Source organism: Xyrauchen texanus, chromosome 18 (genome assembly GCF_025860055.1).
Source record: "Xyrauchen texanus isolate HMW12.3.18 chromosome 18, RBS_HiC_50CHRs, whole genome shotgun sequence".
In the NCBI taxonomy this organism is placed as follows: domain Eukaryota; kingdom Metazoa; phylum Chordata; class Actinopteri; order Cypriniformes; family Catostomidae; genus Xyrauchen; species Xyrauchen texanus.
In genome coordinates this window covers 29915975-29939579 of record NC_068293.1, presented here as the reverse complement: position 1 = coordinate 29939579, position 23605 = coordinate 29915975, and the positions used below count along the sequence as shown (strand labels likewise).

The following is a 23605-nucleotide window of genomic DNA, read 5'->3' as shown; positions in this document are numbered from 1 at the left end:
AAAATACAAACAAAATAGTTATGGTAAGTTAAATACTTTAAAAATCTAGATTTCTGATTTCTTTCCATTCATTTATTTTTAAATGACATTAAATGTATTTTTAATATATTCTATAGGTTAATAGTGAAATGTATGTCTTTGCCACAGAACCAGTAGGCTACCATTGCCTGGTAAAATGTATAATTTCTGAATCTGAACATCTGGAACAAACTTGACAACAAAATCCAGCTGTTCTTAAACAGTGCTGGAAATGGCCTGGATTTACTAGTGGGACCCACAATAGGTTCAGGCTAACACTAGATGGGGCTGTGTCGCAATCATAGGAAAAGGAGGCACTCATTTCCAAGGCTTTACATTATCCAAATTTTAAATCTTGTAGTTGACTGATCTTGGGACCTTCATCTCAATGAGGAAAACAGGAGAAGACCCAGTTTACAGATTTAATATTTAAATATGTATTATTAAAATGATCATTCAGCACTTACTTGTAATCTTTACCTTTACCTTTACATTTAGAATCCAGTTGCGCATCTGCCATGTACTTTGAAATATGGACTAAGAAACAAATCCATCACAAAATCAATAATAAGGAGTGCCAGTTTGAACAATACTTAAAACAATTTCTAACTGTGAAACAGAGAATGTTTAAAACTAAAACCAGAAAGCTCTGAATAGAGGAATAGGCTGTGGTGAAGGCAGGGTAGAGTCAGGATTATGTGTCAGTGAGCAATTGATGTAGGCCAGTTTAATCTCAAAGGAATAGAGGTGGGATTAGAATGTGGAGTAATTTTGGAATGAAAGAATGATGTCCTGGCTAATGTGAGGTCAAATGAGAAGTGAATAGAATTCCTAGTTCAAAAACAAATGATTTATTTGTTTTTCACCTTTCCATTTCAGTGAAGGTTAATATGGCCGAGGGATTTTTGTCGTAAAATGGTGGTTGGTTTTACATGGTGCTCATTGACACTTTATATTTGTTTCCTTCCTAAGCTGCTAAAGAAGGCACAAGTTTTTGTCCCAGTATCCTCTGGGCGTGGTCCCAGAATGAGAGTGGTTTTCAGTCTAGTACCCAGACTTGGTTTTGTTATGTCAAGTTATTTCTGAACATTAGACTGAGAGGCACACAGTAACCAGATATGTTATATACTGTCTAGACAGACTGGCATGATATAAATAAAGTTTGGACATACATCCCATCTGAAACAAAGTAAGAGGTCCTGATAGGATGTTTGTTTATATAAAAGATTAACAAAAACTCTTCATACTCCACTGATCAGCCGCAATATTAAACAACTTGGTTAGGTCCTCCTCGTGCTGCCAAAACAGTGCCAACCCGCATCTCAGAATAGCATTCTGGGATGCTATACTTCTCACAAAAATTGTACAGAACGATTATCTGAGTTACCGTAGACTTTGTCAATTCGAACCAGTCTGGCCATTCTCTGTTGACCTCTCTCATTAACAAGGCATTTCCATCCGCAGAACTTCAGCTCAATGGATGTTTTTAGTTTTTGGCACCATTTGAGGTAAATTCTAGAGACTGTTGTGTGTGAAAATCCCAGAATATCAGCAGTTATAGAAATACTCAAACCAGCCCATCTGGCTGCAACAATCATCCATGTGATTATCTAATCAACCAATTGTGTGGCAGCAGTGCAGTGCATAAAATCATGCAAATGTGGGTCAAGAGCTTCAGCTAATGTTCACATCAACCATCAGAATGGGGAAAAATGTGATCTCAGTGATTTGGAGCATGGCATGATTGTTGGTGACAGATGGGCTGGTTTGAGTATTTCAGTAACTGCTGATATCCTGTGATTTTCACGCACAACAGTGTCTAGAATTTACTCCAAATGGTGACAGAATCAGAAAACATCCAGTGAATGTCAGTTCTGTGGACGGAAATTCCTTGTTGTTGAGAGAGGTCAACAGAGAATGGCCAGACTGGTTTGAGCTGACAGAGTCTAACGCAGATAACCACCCTGTATAATTGTGTTGAGAAGAATAGCATCTCAGGTTGGCACTGTTTTAGTGGCACAATGGGGACCTAACAGGGGCATAGATTCCAGGGAGGATAATCAAAACAAGCAAGTACAGACATTTTTTTTTTTGAAGGATCAATTCCGAATACTATGGAAACATATCCTTAATCATAACATTTGTGCTGTTTAAAGCAAGAGCCAAGATAATAAAGCAACACACCAAGCCACTAAAATGAGCTACTTTCAAACCATATTGTCAAAAGAATGCCACTTTGTGGTTGGTTAATGTGTTCAGCGTGGTGGTTAAAGCCAGCAGGTGGGCTTTGTTTTCAGCTGTAAGGTTGACAGGTGGTACATAGCAGGCTAATTAGGTAGTTTCATGTTTTGTTTTTGTTTTCTGCGCTTTGGCGGTGGTGTAGTGGTCTAATGCACATAACTTATAAACTGGTAATCAGAAAGTTGGTGGTTTGATCCCCACAGCCACCACCATTGTGTCCTTGAGCAAGGCATTTAACTCCAGGTTGCTCTGGGGGGATTGTCCCTGTAATAAGTGCACTGTAAGTCGCTTTGGATAGAAGCGTCTGCCAAATGCATAAATGTTTAAATGTAAAAAAATTAATAAATAAAAAACAATTACTCTGTCAAAGCCATAAATTAACAACCAAGTGAATTCTAATGTGTCAGTGCAATGAGAAGCTAATGTTTTTCATTGGTTTCCTTTCTTTAATTTACCTTTTTTAACTTTTTTAAACTTCAAACTATAATGAGTCTTTGGAGTTACATTATTTATATTGGATTGTGGACAGTCTGATTTTCTTTACTGAAGTTTTCTGTTTAGAACTACTTTTTCATATTTATTCAGACAAACTTTATCACGTAATTAAACAGTTATAATGGACATATACTCACAGCCCTCACCCTCATTATAATACAAGCCCCTCCCTCACCGCCCCCTTTATCCCTTTCACGCCCCCCTTATTAAATTCTACATGCTGCTGCCAACCCACGACAACTTTTGCTTTATTATTTCGCGGCCATTTGGGGAGACTGTATGGGGTGACATTTTCAGGGGGCTTTAGTGGTTATTTAATTCTCAATTAAAACTGCAGAAAGTGTTTGTTCTTTCAGTCTCAAACTTCTCACAGCTGGACTTCGTGATCCTTGCTTGTTCATTTAGGCTTGAGCAGTTTTCTTAAAGGGGATCGGACACAGGCATCATCCTCGGTTTTGTGCCACTCCCAAAGGATTAAACTGTTGGAATATGGAGCAATACCACTAAGCACAAGAGCGGGAGTCCTAAGCGTGTGTGGCCGACTGGGTCGCCCCGTGTCCAGCTTTGCGTATACAGGAGGTCCCGCTATTATGGGATGCGGACTACGGAAACTGGAGGAACCGGAGGACAGCAGCCCGGGGAAAATCTACTCCACTTTAAAAAGACCACAGGTCGAAACCAAAACAGACTCCGTGTACGAGTATGTGCTTCTGGACTTCAGTTTGGAAGGTACAGATCAGATCAGTGCAGAAAATCTAAGTTTTGGTATGACGTGGAGTTTCCCTTACAAACATGTACCATAGTAAACAAAATCTACCATAGTGCAATTATTGTTACATCAAAAATTAACAAGTTGGCAGAAAGATTCTGACAGCATCTTACAAAGTTTGAGGTTGATCAACATCTATAACTGTGGTATTTTGTATTTGGTATTTTAGAATAAAGAACTTGACTCGATATGGTTGTTGAATTCAGTCTGCTAATCGTTTTGGCTTCTGTTTTGTCTTTCGTGAATGCGCTTTTTTCATAGGCTGTGGATTGAACTGCTTGTGAGCTGCCTACCAAGACAGCAGCAGCTGTTCAGGTTGTAGTACAAAAACCAGGAAGAGAATTCGCCACGGATACCCTCGGGATTTAACTATAGGTTTTTATAATGACAGTTTTAGATTTATGAGTAAAATAAGGTCTGTGGTAAACATTACTTGATATGTGGACGTTTTGTTCTACAACATAAACTGCACACAGTCATACATCATACATCAAACGTGAATTTTGAAGCCATAATGATACAAAACAGGAGCTTCCAAATGAATTTTGATGGATGACTCTGTATAATTCATATTGTAGGACAAAACTTCCAAGGATCTTTATGTAATGTTTACCACAGAACATATTATACTCATAAATCCAAAACTCCCATTATAAAACCACATTGGAAAATTCCATGGGGACCCATGGCGAATTAGTCTCCCATGTTTGAGTCATGGCTGAACAGTTCTGTTGGCTGGAAGCGCTTCATGATTCCCAAAAAGCTGCACGTGGCTATGATGCCTAAAATGCTGTATAGGTAGGCAGGTCAGTAGGTTGTTGGACAGTGTTACAAATTGTGGAACAATCTGGCATGTGTGAAGTGAGTGAGATCATTATAGCGTTTTACCCAGCAACAGCACAGGAGCTTCATCACATGTGGAAATGGGTCAGGAAGTACAGAAATACTCATTAATGGGTGGATGGTGTCTGAGACTGGAAGACGCACTGGATACAAACAGCAGCACACTCGCATGTGCTTCATGAGATGACAACCCACATCCCCTCTGTGCAACAGTTTCCACTGTCTGAAAAACCCATTTACCACGTGCAAGTCCAGGTTTGAAGGGGGTGTCACAGGAACATGTGCAGTCTACTCGTGCTGCCCATTTACAACTTATTTGGAATGGAGATATATCCCTAGTATTGTGGTAGACCCTATATTAGAGGTAGACCGATGTATTGGTTTTACCAATTAATCTATGCCGATAAATGTTTTTGTTGGAACAAACAAAAACATAAGTAAAAATCTAAGATGACTATTGCTGGTATTAAAAATCAGTAAAAGTCTAAGATGACTATTGCCGGTAGTTTTTATTATTATTATTATAATTATTCATCAATAAACCTCATCTGGTGTATTATTTAAACAAAACTCTTCATCTGTTGAATATATATAGGCTATAAAAGCTTAATTTGTTAAATATGTACATATACATCATTGGAATGGAGCCAAGTCTGTCATTTCAAAATAAATGTCTCATGTAGTTTGGGCATTATGCTCAAAATCTGATTTTGATCTGGTTATTTTTTAGATTTTTTATGCTATGTTCACACTGCAGCTGAATGTGACCCAAATCAGATTTTTTTCATGTGAACAGCCACAAGTCAAGGGCATTGAATCTGACATTTTCAAAACAAATCTGGGCCACTTTCATGTGTGGAAATAAATTTGATACGTATCTGATGCAAAAATCCCATTAAATCTGACCTGGCTGTTCAGAGTGAAGGCATATTGGAAAAATCTTGTGTTTATTTAAAAATCTCATGTTATTGTTTACATTTGTCAATGGTGAATCATCTTTTGCGAGGCATATCTTCAGCTTGTTTGTTTTTTTATCTTAATTTTGACTAAGTGTTTTTGAAATATGGGTCTTTCTCCATTCAAGAAGATAGGAGCTACATGGCATGACTGGTAAAAGCCTCCTGAGAGTGTTCCAAAGATGGCCGAAAGAGGACTGACTTGCTAGGAAGACTTTGATTTCGCTAAAAAGTAATATTACATTTTTGAGGTTCGATGATAATTAAATTGCACCAGTCGAATGCAAATTAATTTTATAAAAAAATTTTTTAAAAAGAATTATCCATTAAGACTGTCTTTCACCATCACTTGCATTAAAAAAAAATTTAAATACTGCTTAATTTGTAAATTATAGTTTAAAGATGAACATGCCAGAGTTTGTTAAATGGACACTCAGAGAGTTTAATCCATGCAACACAGTTTAGGAGCATCGGCTGTTCATACCAGTAACAGAAATGGGCTACATTTGAAATGTCATGTGAACAACTTTCCAAAAAAACAAAAAAGATTTAAGCAGAAAATAACATTTGGGTCACATTCAGCTGTGGTGTGAATCTAGCCTATCTCTGTGCCTGTCATAGTAAGGAAAGATTAAGAAATGTTTTATCTTTAAAATTGATTTTAAAAAAAAGATCTGCCAATTAATCAGTAATTGGCCTTTTCCAACACCTTAGTTATCGGTATCTGCAAAATCCAGTTGACCGCTACCGTATATAATTTTTTTAGTTTATCATTTTCAACCCTTTCTTATGCTTCTAAGGCTATTAAGTCATTCTCTCAATTTCTATAAAATATCATCTGATAGTCTGCGGGATAATGTTACCTTAGTGAAAATGTTTATTCAGAAGAATTCACAACAACAATTTTACATCACAGAAAACCAAATGTGTAAGTTTGCAAGGCATAAATACACATTCAACAAATGCAGATTAGGCAAGTCTTTTAATCGACCATGGGTTGTATTGTCGGACAATGCAGATAATCTCAAAATGGAACAAAATAGGCTAATATAATAGTGTAGTATATTTTTTGGTCTAAGCTAGTCTGATATACTGTACAGTACACATTATTACACAATTGTCATAGAGAGAATATATAGCAAAATGTTGGGCATGTCTAGTTCCACACTCTTTAAAAGAGAACACATTTTATAAACTACAGAGGACTGAGTGTAAAATAATAGTTTTCTCTATTCATGTTAAAAGCTGGAGTTTGCGATGGTACAATCTATGTGGTGTATGCAATTAATGTTTTGGAATGTAAAGCATTTTTATAATGTCATATGTGTCTCCACCTGCCCAGGTATTTGGTAGTAAATCTCAATCCAAAATCTTCAAACAATTTCAAATCAGAAGTATGAAGGTAAAAATAAATTGTCAGTTCACCACCCTTTATTCCAACCTTTCATGTGTGAGCACACCTGGTGTACACATTCCTAAAGCAACTGTGTCTGACATGGCTCAAGGGAGTGCTTAAATTATTTAGACAGATCTGCATCACAGAATATCACTGGCTGCATCGCTTGTTGCTGTTTCTGCATATCAAAAGTAACTTTGGGCTTTGGGTTTTCCTTTGCAGCCACATGTGCAGGAACCACATTAGGACATGTTGTATACTATTTTAGAAACAGTTACAATAAATCTTTTAAACAATGTAAAGTTTGCTTTAAAATCTTGGGTGAAAATAATATGTTCTGTTAAATTTGACAAAGTTTATGTGTATGTGCTACTGTTTGTATATAAAGCATCTTAAACCTGTTCAGATTTAGACCTTATAAGTAGGTGTAGTTACCAAAGATAAAAACATTTAAAACATTGTAAAATTACTGTAGGGTTGATGCACAATTTGTAGTAGATCCTGCTTGAATATTGCTTGTCCAGAGACCGCAGAATTTACACAGTACTTCGCTTACATTGCAGGGTGAATTGTTCACTTTTAGACCTGTTTTGTCCTGCGTTTCATGTTGGGACAAGCACATACCGTTAGCTGGTTTCTGGGGCTATGGTGTGGTTTTGTCAAACAACATTAGCAGTCTTGTCTGTTCTATACAGTGTTTGCAATGCTAAATGTTAAGGCTTTTCATAACTTGGGTGTGTTCAGAATGGGTGGCTGTCTTGGATGCTCTCTCTATATGAAATGTAATGACAAAATATGGATAGTTTTTTTTTTTTAATGGCGCTTGTGATGGACACACAAGTCATATGTACATCTGAACAGCAATGTTTTTCTGGATATAAATGAGTGAGTCTTTAGCAATAGGTGCAAAGGCTGATTGATGCTTATTTGGCTGTTTGGTTGTAGAATGCCAGCTGTTCCTGTGTTGCAGAGCCAGCAGACAGATTTACAACGAGTGGCCTTAATCTCTATCTTGGATCAATTTCACTGCTTTCGGGTCAAAAAAAAACGGGATTAGCATCAATAATGGTTCCAGCTGATCTTGGATCAGCATTTGAGAGACATTTTCCAAAGGCCCCCATGTCTGTTAATGGATTGCTGTTGTTCTTGAAGATATAGTTAAACCTATGACTTTCTTTCCTTTGTGGAAAGTAAAGGGAAATGTTTAACAAAATATCTACTCTAGTCTGATGAATGATGCTATAAAACTTGACTGATTTTGCTTCTATTCCAGTAAGGACATATTCAATAATCCAAAACACTGATTATTGGGTCAATAGACCTTGTCTATTAAAAAATTTAGTACCTCCATTTGGGTTATGTTGAGTGTGGAATAATCTCTCTTCCTGATAATCTCATTCTGGTGTGTTGGTGGGTTTATGGTGATTATAGTGATTTACACATTCAATTCTCAGCAAAAATACAAGTACTCTTCCGCTCCAGGTAATATTGTTTAATCTAGCCAGACCAATCAGATTTACTCAATCAGTGACCATGTTTTCATGGGTGGTTCAAAAATAATTTTCTACATTTCCTCTTTACACTCTACAAAGATCTACTTCCATAGACAATACGTTTTTTCCCCCACTAAACCCTAAATAAAATATCCCATACATTTTTTTTGTACCTCCTTCTCTTTCTCCTACTCTCATTTCCCACTCTGTTTTTCCCATTTTCTCTTCAGAGCCTTCAAACTCTTCTTTTCCTTCTCAGCTTCCTCCATCTCTTTTCTTACCCCTTCTTTTTGTTTTCATTAAATCTCTTGAGGATCCCTCTTATAAACACACAGTTGCTCTTTCTGTCTCTGTGGAGAATAGAGGATTCTGTGTGTGGGTTGACTGGAGGTTGGTAGGGGGGTACAAGGGGGGATGGTTGAAGGGTTTGGGACAAATTGCAGGCCTTTCTTGGGTCCATGTCTCTGTGTATGCCACCGCTCTCCTCTGCCCCTGGGAGGTGGTTTGTCCATGACACATCTCTGAAGCTCAGGTGTGATGCAGGATATCTTAGACGAATGGGCAAACACTCTGGGCAAAGCCTTTTATTTGGCCTCAGTATAGATGCTGGAACTGTGAAACTTTCAGGTAGCTTTGCCAAAACTGTGTTTACAGCAGCCAAATGAGGCTCAGCTAAGAGTCGAAAACTCGCTTTCATTTATAGTTGTTTACCGTTCAAGTGGTGGGAGAATGCAGGGAGTTTTGGGGGAAAAGGTTTTTGCTGTGAGGTCTCTCATGTGAATTTTAAAATTCCCAGTGTGGGAAACGAAGGCGGAATGTTTGCGTGTGTGTATGTTTGTGTTGTGTGTGGTGGAATGTTGTGTTTGTGAGGCTGATTATGTGAGGCATTGGGCCAACCATCCCTGTGAACAGCAGCTCTTTGTGGACACAGGAAGTTTGGGGGGTTGGGGGAGAGAGAAGGGAGACGTCAGGGTGATCCTCCATCAGAGGCTGCAGACAGGAGGAAGAGAAGTAAACTAAGCACACTACCAAAGAGAGTCTCTAGATGAAAGACTTTCATTCTACATCAAACATATTGTGACTGAAACTGACTTTTCAAGAAAAAGTGAGACCAAAACCTCACAAACAAGTTCAACAATTTAGTATCAAATCTGAATGCGTCACATGTTTAAAAGTACTGTCACCCATGACAGTAACCTTGGACGAACCACTGTTACCTGTGGCAGAATTTTAACCTTGGATAGACATTTGATACGTAATTCAGGGCAAGAGACTTTTTTAAATGGCAAGCTCCAATCTGATTAACTGGGTTTATGAAATGTACGCAAAAGAGAGTGTACAGATATATAGCCTATAGGTCCTACAGGGAAACAATCCCATTCCATGTTGCTACGATGACCAGTTCCAAGGAAGGACTTGTTGCTTGATTTGTTTAAGTTTTGATTGTATCTTTGAATCTTTAAAAGCTATTTACATGCTTTGTTTGAAGCAGTTAGTATCATGTAAACAAGATATTTGATTTCAACTGTATAGAGTGGAACAGTGCCAAGCCAACATTTTCTGCCATCCTGGTCCTGGAAGTATTATTCACATTTGGTTTATCCTTAGGGATTTAATAAAATCCTTAATAAAAGAGTTCTGAGACAAATCAACCAGGTAAATCAAACCATTACAAACTTTGATTTGAAGCAAAAAAAAAATTGAAGATGAGACAAAAAGACAAAGGCAACAATCCCATGAGGCACTCCGAATTATGTAAGCGAATGGAAAAACGAGAGAAAAATGTCAAACTATTGATTTTAAGTTGATTTGAGTACAGAAACAATATAATTTTAATTCAGAACATTCAGATAAATTTGAAGTAAGAAGTTTACATACACTTAGGTTGAAGTCATTAAAACACATTTTTTTAACCACTCTGCAGATTTAATGTTACCAAACTATAGTTTTGGCAAGTTGTTTAGGATATCTTGTTTCACTTTTAATTGACTATTTCACAATTTCAATGAGTCAGAAGTTTACATAGACTTAAGTTAACTGTGCATTTAAGTAGAATCAAATTATGTCAAGCCTTTAGGCAATTAGCCAATTAGCTTCTGATAGGAGGTGAACTGAATTGGAGGTGGATGTATTTTAAGACCTACTGTACCTTCAAACTCAGTGCCTCTTTCTGGTCTGGTTCATCCTTGGGAGCAATTCCCAAATGCCTGAAGGTACCATGTTCATCTGTACAAACAAAAGTGTGCATGTATAAACACCATGTGACCACTCAGCCATCATACCGCTCAGGAAGGAGATGCTTTCTGTCTCCTAGAGATGAACGTAGTTTGGCGCAAGAAATGCAAATCAATCCCAGAACAACAGCAAAGGACCTTGTGAAGATACTGGAGGAAACAGGTAGACATGTATCTATATCCACATTAAAACAAGTCCTATATCAACATAACCTGAAAGGCTGTTCAGCAAGAAAGAGGCTACTGCTCCAAAACCACCATAAAAAGCTAGACTACAGTTTGCAAGTGCACATGGGGACAAAGATCTTATGTTTAGTGAAATGTCCTCTGGTCTTATGAAACAAAAATTGAACTCTTTAGCCATAATGACCATCGTTATGTTTGAAGGACAAAAGGGTGAAGATTGCAAGCCGAAGAACATCATAACCGTGAAGCATGGGGTGGCAGCATCATGTTGTGGGGTGCTTTGCTGCAGGAGTGATTGGTACACTTCACAAAATAGATGGCATCATGAGAATGGAAAATTGTGTGGATATATTGAAGCAACATCTCAAGACAATCAGCCAGGAAGTTAAAGCTCTGTCGCAAATGTGTCAAAATGGCTTAAGGACAACAAAGTTAAGGTATTGGAGTGGCTATCACAAAGCCCTGACCTCAATCCGATTTTGGGCAGAAATTAAAAAGCATGTGCAAGCAAGGAGGTCCACAAACCTTCCAGCAACTTATTGTGAGAAGCTTGTGGAAGGCTACCCAAAATATTTGACCCAAGTTAAACAATTTAAAGGCAATGCTACCAAATACTAACAAAGTGTATGTAAACTTCTGACCCACTGGGAATGTGATGAAAGAAAGAAAAGCTGAAATAAATCACTCTCTACTATTACTATGACATTTTGCATTTTTTAAATAAAGTATTCCAAACTGACCTAAGACAGGGAATGTTTTCTACGATTAAATGTCATATTTGTGAAAAACTGAGTTTAAATTAATTTGGCTAAGGTGTATGTAAACTTCTGACTTCATCTAGCAAATTTATGAGTAGTCTCGGTTGCATTATTCTTAGCACGTCATAGGAGTGGGCAATCGATTCAGGGATGTTTTTGCGTGCTTTGTTTGCTGCAATTATCTGATTGAAGCAACATCTCAAGACAATCAGTCTTTTTTTTTTCGTGTTATTGGGTAGTAAAAATTTCACCTAGAATTCTGCTATTAAACATGCTTATTTTAATTGAAGTTGAAATAGCACAGACTGACGGCTTCAGAAGAAGTATAGACCATCGATTAACAACCTCAGAGCTCATATTAAAACAACCTCAGAGCTCATACAGAGGTCCATATTAAAAGGTTTAGAAGATGTTGTTAAAAAATGTATTTCCCTATGGAGAAAAGTAATGGTGTTTTTTTTTTTTATCCATAACCCGACTTTTGTGCTCTATATCAGAATGAGCTTTATTGCCAAGTATGCTTTCAAGTACAAGGAATTGCACATAATAATTGGTCAATGGGCCTAAGCCTAAGCAATTCTGTAAAATTGAGTGTCTTATTGTTTTCATTCTACTCTTGTGTTCCATAGGCAGTCGGCCTACAGTGCTGTATCTGTCCTCGCTGTGTGAGCTTCCTCATGCCCTGAAGTCCTACTACACACAGGGCTACGTATTGGCTGCCCTGCATCCCATCATTCTTTCTGTGGGCCGGACCCGCTCCCTGCCCTGCAGCCTACTCTACCGGGCTATCCTGGTCCGCCCACGATCCAGGTACCGCTTGCGCACCATGACGTAACCACTGTGTACAGCACCATTGCATTCCCTATCTTGTACCCAAAACAGGAACGGGTGTTTAAACTTAGCCCATCTGCTTCCAAATAAATAGTTAACTTTTAATGGATCTGCATGAATATTTAATGTAATCAGTAGTGGAAGTAAGACATTCTAGCTGGAGTGGGCGGGCTTTGTTTGAAGTTAGACTGGGGTGCAGATGTAGGTTAATTTTAAAGTTAATGGATGCCTCTGGCAACAGTGTAATTTCTCAGGAACCAATGAGAAGTTGACTTGTTCCTAGGAAGGAAAAGGAGAGGCATATCTCAGCTATTTCTCTGTGGGTGACATTGAATTATTCAAGAGAACATTTCTGGGAATGTTATTATTGGTATTGTGATTTGGAGAACACTGAGCTGTTTAATTGCAAACTATGTATGAACAATATTTGCTGATTGCATCCACCTTGAGTATAATGTAGAATGCCATCACTAGCGGAGATGATAGCTGTGTCCAAAACCTTAGAAGTGCTGCCTTTTTAGGCAGTTTCCAGATGTAGGAAAGCAACAGAGCAGGCCTAAATCCATTGTTTGTACAACATCCTGTCTACCAAGATGCCTTCATCAAAGATATTCTACAATTATGTGCATGTGATATACAGTTGGTTGAAAGAATAAAGGTGATGTCTGATGAAGCAATTGAAAGAAGTTAATAATTAAGACATTTTCTATTCTTTCTTTCTTATACTAAGAAATAAACATTTTGCTACTTTAATGTTTACTTGGGTATGTCTAAAGCTTGTTCTAGATGATTAGACATAATATTATGGCCCCTTTGAAGCTGGTCTGATGTAGGAGATGTCTTCCTAAAGAAATGCTGTCTGTTAAGTCATTGACTGACTGGGCAACAAAACCCTTTAAGAAAACAGCTGATGTGATCTGTTGGGGTCAAAAGGGTTAAACCGTTCAGCATTTCAAACTTTGCTAATGGAGGACATGTGTAGGCTAGCAAATGTCAGCAATAATAAAATGTTTATGGTATAATCTACACAGAGGTTATTCCTGTATAAAATTCACTGCAGGGCTGCATGATTATGACCATAATCCTAAATGTCGATTGTTTCCCTTACATTTTTATTGCAATTAAATTTGATTGATAAAATTTACAGTGAAATACTTATATTGTGTGGGGCTTATATATTTATGTAGACTAAACATCCCATAAATGCTAAGAACTGTGTTCCTGAATTATTTTACAATACCTAAACGGTGAACTGTCCCTCTTAGCAGCATGAAAACCAAAAAGGTTAATCAAATTCTGCATAAATTATACACCGAGAGCGAGCATCGGGCTTGTCTGTGAATAACTTGTAATGTTAAATTGTTACAAAAAACATGTTGCAAATATGCTTTTTCTTGCAGTGGGAGTTGACCTATTCTTTTTAGTTAATGTGTTTTATTTTGAATTTATAAACAGTATATGAGATATAAATTTAGCAAGGATCCAGCCTAATATTACATTAAAAAAAACAAAACAATGACTGAAATCAAAATAATAAAAAAATACATTGGTAAAATTACATGCACTATATAAACATGCTCTCTATTTGTTCATTAAATTATTTATTAATTAATTGAGCAGCCCTAACTCGCGGCAAAATATCGCTGACATTGTGTATTGTGTTTTTTTTGTTGCAGTAAGCATGCAATGCCACTGATTGACAGTGTGCCAGTGTTAAGCGTGGAAGAGTGGCCACTGCCAGGAGAATCTCTGACCAGTGACACAGTGAGACTGTTCATAGACCGGGTCAGTGTCTTGCTTTCGTCTGTTATGTTTCGTAAATTTTTTCATATTGTTTAAAGGTGCATTCAGTGCACCTTTAAGCATTAGTAAGGACATTTTAGGATCTTTCTCTGCAAAATATGTATCTGCCTAAATGTTTGTTCCCTTTTAATAGTGTTTAGAAATTCTGACTGTAAGTGTGTCAGATCAGTGATTGACTGTCTTTGTGTGTGTTTACTCAGGTAAACAGCTATGTCAGGGGTGGTGTGAGGTTTGTGGGGTCACTGCTCCAGCAGGCTGGAGGAGGGGGCTGTAATGGTAGAGTGCCCAGTCCCAGAAGAGGCTGCCGTTCCCCACCCCGCACACCACCTCGCACGCCACCTGAGGGAGATCTAGAGGGCTGTGGGTACAGCCCAGGTCAGATGTTCGTCTAATCTTTTTGTCATTATGGATAGTGTAAAATCTCTAACAAAAACATGATTTGTTTTCAGTTTTATATAGTAAACGGTCAATCAATAATGGTTGAATGCACAAATGGGATATAAACTCTTTGAATCATGCATGATTTAACAAATATCATTTCTAGGTCATATTTAACCCCAAAATCAATAGGATTAAATTTTTTGCATTATTATTTTTATTAAAATGATCATAAATTAAAGACAGTTCAACAGATGTTACCAATTGATGTACTGTACAATGATATATTCTAAAATCATTACAATATATACTATATATACAATATACTGTGTATCTTTTATATGGTAATGAATTATTAATATATAGATATTTTTATTAGTGATTTTAATTATATTCACCCTTTGATATATTGAAAGTACTACAACTAAACATTATATGATGTTTTATCTTGTGAATTAAATATTTTTTTTTTATGTACAGTCATTTCAAATCAGATGATTGCAACACATTTCCAAAAAGTTGGAACAGTAAAGTGTTCACCATTTATTCTAATAACACTTTTATTTCTTCTTTTTTTTATGTATTATTATTATTATTATTTTTTTTTATCCCCTTTTCTCCCAATTTGGAATGCCCAATTCCCACTACTCATGGTGGTGCAGTTACTCATCTCAATCCAGGTGTCAGAGGACAAGTCTCAGTTGCCTCCGCTTCTGAGACAATCAATCCACGCATCTTATCACGTGGCTCACTGTGCATGACACCGTGGAGGCTCATGCTACTCTCCACAATCCACACACAATTTACCACACGCCCCACTGAGAGAGAGAACCCCTAATTGCGACCTGAGGATATTACCCCATGTGACTCTACTCTCCCTAGCAACCGGGCCAATTTGGTTGCTGAGAAGACCTGGCTGGAGTCACTCAGCACACCCTGGATTCGAACTCGCAACTTCAGGGGTGGTGGTCAGCGTCAATACTTGCTGATCTAACCAGGCCCCCCTCTAATAACCCTTATTAAGCATTTAGGCAAGTTTGTTAAGTTTAAAAAGTGGAATTTTCCCCCATTCATTCTTTATGCAGGTCTTAAGCTGTCAGGGTTGGGAGGGTTACTTTGCAAATGTATTCCATTACAGATTACACAATACATGCTGTAAAATGTCATTTGTAACGTATTGCGTTAGATTACTCAAGGTCAGTAACATATTCTAAATACATTGGATTACTTCAGCACTGGTAGATTTTTTCACTTGTTTTGACTATAATAAATCTGCCAGTACAGTGAGACAAAACACACATGTTAAAAATATATTCTCTGAAAAAAACATAAATATCATATGCAGTGTTGTTTCTAAAACAAGATCTTGTTTTAAGGCTTTTTTTATATTTTAACGGGAAAACAATAAAAAAAAATGTATCACGAATTTGTTTTTACCTTAATATCGGTCTTACTAGAAAAAAAGAAATTATGATCCAACGTGAGTTTTCTTGATAAAAATATGATCGTGCCAGGTAACATGTGCATGTAAAATGGCTAGCTTAGAAATAAATCTTGTGTAAATTGACAGCTTTATGCTATTTCTTCTGCTCCAAACTTACTTCAAATGTACTTCTCTGTCTTCTCGTATGAATGCAACACATCATAAGAAAGTGTTTCACTGCTGTTCAAATGCACTTTTCATCATTTACATGTATAAATGTTTTCCATCTGAAAGGACTAAATATTAAATGAAACAAATAACAATCAAATGCAAAGTAATCTCTTCAGTAATCAAAATACTTTTTGAATGTAACCGTATTCTAATTACCAATGATATATATTGTAACTGTAGTGGAATACAATTACTTATATTTTGTATTTTAAATATGTAATCCCGTTACATGTATTCCGTTACTCCCCAACACTGTTAGCTACACAACTGAACGGGGTCTTCGTTGCCGTATTGTGCACTTCATAATGCACCACACATTCTCAATTGGAGATGGTCAGGACTGCTGGCAGGCCAATCTAGCACCCGCACTCTCTGCTTATTCGGTCAGTATATGGTTTGAAGTTGTCCTCCTGGAAAAGACGGTGATGGATGGCAGTATATGCTGCTCCAAAATTTTTACAAACCTGTCTGCATTAATGGTGCCCTCACAGATGTGTGAGTTACCCATGCCATGGGCACTGACACACCCCTGGCCCATACAGACTCTGGCTTTTGGACCGGATGCTGATAACAGCTTGGTTGAACCTTTTCCTCTTTGACACGGTGAACACAACAGCTGTGTTTTTCTCATTGACCAAAAAACACTGTTCCACTGTTCTACTTTCCATCTAAGATGAGACTGAGACTTTGCAAAGTAAAGTTTTATCTTGCATCTGTGGATATATATATATATATATATATACACAACCCCAATTCCAAAAAAGTTGGAATTTTATATATATTTTTATTATTATTTATTTATTATTATTTAATTTTTTTTGGCAGAAATGGTAATTGGAGAATTGGATCCTAACAATAAGCTTCATTTTCTTTATGCAAAATATTTTTACAAATATTTTGATTTTGCGGTGAAATGTGACTCCAATGTGTTCTTAGATTACATTTAATGCTATTAAATTGTGAGAAATAAATTGTCATCTCATCTAATAAGATGCTTAATTAAGACCTAAAGGATGTATACCTGGTAGCCCTAACAAATGCACACTTTCAATGCATCCATTATGTTTCTTTTTTTTTTTTTTTTTTCATGTTGACTAAGTGGACAACTGGTTTTATTTTCTTTACAGCTTTTATTTTCTTCACAGCTTTTCCATGTTCTCAGTTTTTTCTCTGTAGTGTCAGTTTAATTTAGTTTAACCCTCAAATGTTAGTATCCTCTCTGGAGCCAAAGTGCCTCCTCGCCCTCTGGGCATTATACCTACAGCTTAATCTCACATGTGGCCCTGCAATCGTTGCCATAGTGAATCAAGATCAGTCAGAGGCTGTTAGTTTCTTAACACAAGTACTGTACCTCACTTTTCTGCCCCGTTAGTTATACTTATTAGTTATGATAGATGATCAGCTAGTTTGACTTGAAAGAAATTACATCTAAAGCAATCATTGTTGCTTTTCTTATTTTATTAAAATGTGTTAAAACTTTTGACCACAAAAACAAAAAATCTGTATCCATGGTTCTGTAGTCATCAATTTGAAAGATGTATTTGTTACAGTTGTGCGTAGGTCATCCAAAACATGTCACCTCTATAAATGTCATTTTCAGACCTGACACTGTTGGTGCTGTTTCACTCCTGGGCTCCGGGCTATGCACCACTAGATGCTCTTGCCTGCTGTTACCACCAGGGGGCAGTATCTTTGAGGGTCTCCAGGAAGGGCCAGGTTGTAAGTGCCCTGGAAGCTGATTGGCTGGAATTGACTGCGGCGTACTACCGCAAGGGCTGGTCATTGGTCGACTCCTTCATATACTGGGACTCACCAAAAGGTAGTGTTGATGTTTTTGCAGCAGTAATTAGAATGGTAATTGCATGATATGATTTATTTGTTATACTTCGCATGGTTTCAGAGGATGTTTTTATCCGTTGCGTTGTGACATGGGTGATTCTTAACATCTTGCCCTATAAGCGGTGCGTTGATCACAGCATTCTACCTGAAGGGCTGGTCATTGGTCAACCCCTTCCTATACCTAAAGGTAGTTGTGATATTTTAGCACTTATGGTTGGAAACCAAGAACCGGTTCCATTCTTTAAAAAATACCAGAATCATATGATCTTCATGACTTGTGGCTCCTTTAACGGTTGTCCTGAAATTTTCCACTGATGCAGCTGGAACACTGTCCTAAAAATACTCTTGACAGTGTTTTATGCAGCACATTTCTGCGCTTCCCTGTACAGTGTAACACAGCTATAACAGTGTATTTTATATTCGATTAAAGACACTAGAGCCGGCTCTTTTTGAATCTACAGTGCAAAATATATGCGATTCCGGTATAGCTCGATTCCGGTATAGTCCGATATAGCATGTCTCCGGAACCCTTCATTCCATTCCTTTCGATTCCATTTGTTTTTGAACATAAAAATGCATCATATGTGAATACCACCTTCCCACCCCCTCAGAAACACAACTGATCGGGATCAGCAGAACTCGAAACCAGCCTTCTTATTCAGGGATTGCTTAAGACTGATTAGGAACCACCTGACTAATTGATTTTAAAAAGACATTGTTTTTCATTACTACATCCCTACGCAATGTACAGGTATATCATCATCTTCAGCCTTTTAGATTTCCTTTTGCTACATCACATCATTTTTGACCAAAGCCATGTTTCCTTTCTTCTGTCTCCCACCAGAACTATATTTAGAGCTCATGTCCTTAACTTCACGAACATGCTTCCTTTTTCGCACCAGACTAATAGAGCTAAATCAAATCAAATTTGTGAGTTGAAGACATCTGGCGTTTGTGAATATGGAACATGAGAGGCAGATTACGCACTAGCTATATAATCTTACTTCTCATGCCCTTATCTCATTATGGACAAACTTTTGAACACTAACATTTAAAGCATGATTTTTTAAATTCACTTTTTATTTTTTATCAGATGTCTTCAGTTGATGGCACTTCATGAACAGGTGGACTTTTTGAAGAGATTTAAAAAGGAATATATTTAAAATGATATTGGACAATTTGAGTGGTACTTGGCAGGGAAAAATTGCCACCACAATGCTTGGGTGTTGTGGGTGGTTGCCAGGAGTTCTGAGTTTGTTTTTGGGGCATTGCTATGACAATCTGGGTGGTTACTTTGTGATTTGTTTATTTTCTTACTGGCCCAAGTCAAAAGAGCCTATACCTCCTTGTCTCTACGATATTATGGTCCCTCTGCTCAGGTCCTTCAATGCAAGTCTGTGGGATTTTTCTTTTTTGATGTTTTATCGTCCACGAGGTAAATGTCGCTTAAACCTAAAAGCACATCTCTCATCACCCAGCCACACAACTTGTGGCATAATTTATGTCCATAGCGTACATGGGGTATGACGAGTTTCATGCCAAAGTTTAATTTATGACTTGGGGTCAGGGATTTGTTTAAAGTTCTATGTATGAGCAATGGTAGTGTGATGCACAAATTATTTTTTATTCCAGTAAGTATTTAAAAGTGTTAATCAAATGATGTCATGTCATCATACAGGATGCATTATTTTGCCACAAAAGTGCACAATGTAATAATATTCAGTGTTCTCAATGTAAGCTCTATTCACTTTTCCTTTGTCCTCTCACAAGTGTTTGTGCACAGAGTAGTCTTGCTGTCTTCTAAGTAGTTCAGTTTCATTATCTTTTGTAGGTCATTGACACACTTCTAGTACCGAATTAATGAGATCTACTGAAAACTGCACATTAGTGGGTGAAAAATCAGAAACATCCATTTATAAATTATGTTTAAAATCTGAATCGTGCTTTAACATTAGCATTATTAATGTTATTATTGCTCATACTCTGGGTTAGGGATCTGAGCTATTGCACTTGAGATACGGACATTAATGATACCTAATGATAGCTAAGTGATAAAATGGTTTTCATCTTGTGGACAAGTAAACCTCTGAAAAAGAGAAAATACCACAAAGTCGAGTAATTACTATTGAGTTATTACTAGTTTTTCTGTTTTTACAGGTGAACCAGTGCCCAGGTCTCTAGAGGGACTGTTTGTATATGAGGAGAAAAGCACAGCTCCACCTGCCAATGACACTATTGTAGTGGAACAGTGGACAGTTATAGAGGTATGACTGCATTTACACACACATTCACCTGTATTACTATGAATTGTTCATCCTAATGTTTAACCGTGAAGATGGATCATAAAACATTCCTCAAGAATGGGAGGATCTCACTCAACAAATATGGAGAGTGACATCATCCCTAACCTGGAGGGAACATGGATGGAAAAACTTAGTGAGATATTTTAGAACTCCAGCTCAGACAAAATATCGGGATACAATCTGTTGGCGGGGATGTGGGGAAAAGAGTGCTAATCATGTTCATATTTTTTGGAGTTGTCCTTCGATGGTGAAATATTGGATGGAACTCAAACAATGTATGGACAAGATTTTACAGATTGATCTACCTTTCACTTTTGACACACTTTATTTGGGAAGACTTAATATGCAAGGTAAAAAGAATCTGAATTGTAAAATGTTTAAAATCATGTTACTAGCAGGAAAAAAGGGAATTACTAGGAAATGGCTTAAGGTGAAAGGAAAATTGGGTTGATGTGATGCATGATATATACGTTATGGAGAAACTGACTTCCACTTGTAGATTTGAAATGGATAAATTCGAGAGGTTGTGGAATGGATTCTTGAAATTTATTCGGCCAATAAGATCAGACTTTGTGTGAAACATAATACCTGAGGCTCTCCCCTGTTTTTGTTCTTGCTACCAGTTTGTTTGTTTGCTTGTTTGCTTTTGTTTTATTATTATTTTAATTTATTTATTTATCTTTTGTTTTATGGGAAAAAGATGTAGTAGGACAAGATAAAAATGTTGTATAATATGACCAAATGTATATTTATGTCTTGCAACATCAAGAAAAAACATTCCTCAAGATACAGTTATTTTGGAAGGTTTCAATTATTTTCAAAAGTGACCCTATTTACTTTCTTAAAGGAGTGTTCCGGGTTCAATACAAGTTAAGCTTGTATTGAACCCGGAATATTCCTTTCATAAATGCTCCATGTTAGTCAGTAGACATCATTTGAAATAATAAATGTTGTCATAAATGACATCTTTCTGCAGATGTAACCATGGCCACGTGGGCAGAGAATAATTTTAACCAATAGGATCGTAGCTTAAACATCTTCGAAACAAGATCAATTTACTTGAGTAGCAAAATTGCATAAGATGTTAAGACTTGTTGTCAGACCTCACCATTGCATTATTTCCTGCTTAATACTCTATATTACAAATTAATTGAATGCTGCTTCACATTTTCTTAAATGGTTTCTTTTTTGTCTCACAGGGTTCAGATGTCAAGACCGACTATGGTCCTCTACTCCACACATTAGCAGAGTTTGGCTGGCTGCTTACCTGTGTGCTGCCCACCCCCATTATTCGCCATGACAGGTGTGGGACCCTCACAGTACAGTGCAATCTGTGGCTGCATTATTTATTTACGCCATAATAACTGTATCCTAAACATTTTTTTTTAAAGTGAACGGAATCTCGCCACCAAGCAAGTGGTATTCCTGCAAAGACCTGTCAAAGGCCAATCAGTACAACACCACAACCAGGTGCTTGCATGTTTAGAATTTGTTCACCAAATTCTATGACTCAGTATGTATTTTTTCCAGTAAATCCATCTGCTTCATGTGATAAAATAAGGTATTTCAATAAACTTATAATTGACTAACTAGTTAGTTTTTTCTTGAATGTAAGAACATGTGACCAGTTGTGACATTGTATGACCATCTCAACCTTGCTTTTTTTTTTCTTCAAGGGATCTACGCGACGAGAGGTGTCCAGTCACTCTGTTAGTCGAGGCATGGTGGAACCACACAAAGAGTTGTCGTCTCCATGTTCAGGGAGTATTGGCGGTTTCCCCGTGTTTGGAGGGGGGTATCCCAGTGTGCTCACTCATTTAGAGGAGGGAGGATTTGAGCCTGAAGATGGCGCTGCAGAGGTAACCTGTATGTGATGGGCCAATTCAAAGACTTCTAGAATCTTCACCCTAATATGGAGAGCCTTTGATTGGTTAAGACCTGCAGAAGTGCCCTACCACATCTCCTGGGGAGAAAAAATGTGTATCCCTGTATTAGAGTCGGACTTCAAAGCACTTTTAATTTCTTGCAAGTGATTTTGTATTTTTTTTTCAAAGCCATAATGTATTGTAAAGATCAGTTTTATTAGACTCTTTTATTCCTTTTTATTTGAAAGCCCAATGTGCACAATCCTCCTGTTTAGACATATAGTACCACAAAACGTCACTGAAATTCACACTTATTTACCACAAATACCACAGCAGTATTTCACAGCACTAGCACAAACACAGCACTAGCACAGTTCCAGTTCATGTCACTTTTGTCACAATATCACCAAGACATTGATATGGAAAATCCTCTTTTCATTTTGTTTTTCTCTTCATTTTCCTGTTTTGTTCCACAATTTTTTTCATTTTACACGTCACTTGTTCGTTCTAACATCTTCAATGGTTCAGGGTGGAAAACACAGCAACTGAGTGTCCAAAGAGCACCTCTATAGGATGTGGAAGTTTATTTGGTTTTCAGATTTGGGACATACTTACATTTGTGCTGAAATTCACCAGGCCTTGGAGTCATGGCAACAGGAATTTATGTGAAGAAACAGCATTTATGTGAAGAAAGTCAGGCACTGTGGAAATGTACACGCACTGTAATTCTACAGTGCTACAGCCTAGTCGGCTTACACTTCGCTGGAGTGGACCCGATGTACTAAGCCAATACTAAACAGAACTAAAACTACGTAAATGTGGTCATTTTGTGTGTCGGATCAGTGCCAGGAGATCAAATGGTGCTAGAGTTGAATTTCCAAGTTATTCTGCTGAGGAATTTCTTTGAAATTGTCACTTGTGCATTTTTATTTTGTGTTATTCAAAAGGGAAAGGCAGATTTGCATCTTAAGTAAAAATGTTATTGCATTACTAAATAACAGCTATGGGGACTACAAGCAGGGTACTTTTTTGTTTAGGTAACAGTATAATCTTATTGTATTTCTCAACTTGGTCAAATTTACGATTGACCAGGTGTGATTTTTTTAAATTTAACTGCAAAATGACTGTGCAGCTTGTGGCACTGTATTCATTATATAGTACAATTTTAACTGAGTAAAGCGTTAACCTGGTGTAGTACTTACTTTCCAGAGACTGTTTATGTTGCCTTTACAATGTTTCAACCTCTTTGAGGAATGGCAGATCACGATATGCACATATTTTGTTTAGCTTGCAAATCAGATATCACACTGCTGTAAATGTTCTAAATAAGCCATGGAGAACAGAATGAGATTGTTGCCTCACTCCAGAAGCTGAGCTCAGATGTTTTATATTATACTCTAATATGCCAGAACTGTTCAGTATTATTTACCAGTTGTAGTATTGGAAGATTTATACATAGTTCTACATTGTTTTTTGTAATATTTTATTAAATGTGGTTTTTACCTCGTATTAAAGTGTTATCTTGTGTGTTATCATGATACTA

The 23605-nt window shown here is 37.2% G+C and overlaps 1 protein-coding gene across 1 annotated transcript; it reads left to right on the top strand.

Moving 5' to 3' along the window:
• Positions 1-3019: 3019 nt before the first annotated feature.
• Positions 3020-23565, top strand: rftn2 (raftlin family member 2). The gene is made up of 9 exons (XM_052148547.1): positions 3020-3483; positions 12019-12199; positions 13897-14005; positions 14224-14398; positions 17656-17874; positions 20052-20158; positions 21397-21500; positions 21589-21667; positions 21874-23565. Exons 1-9 carry the CDS (start codon positions 3345-3347, stop codon positions 22069-22071), a joined length of 1311 nt encoding a protein of 436 aa, XP_052004507.1. The 5' UTR covers positions 3020-3344; the 3' UTR covers positions 22072-23565.
• Positions 23566-23605: the final 40 nt, after the last annotated feature.

What these genes read in the sequence shown, in the direction of transcription:
- rftn2 (XM_052148547.1), top strand. Translation starts at nt 3,345, where the DNA reads ATGGGATGCGGACTACGGAAACTGGAGGAACCGGAGGACAGCAGCCCG. An exon ending in TGAGACTGTTCATAGACCGG is followed by an intron (nt 14,006 to 14,223) that starts GTCAGTGTCTTG and finishes GTGTTTACTCAG; the next exon opens with GTAAACAGCTATGTCAGGGG. An exon ending in ATACTGGGACTCACCAAAAG is followed by an intron (nt 17,875 to 20,051) that starts GTAGTGTTGATG and finishes CTGTTTTTACAG; the next exon opens with GTGAACCAGTGCCCAGGTCT.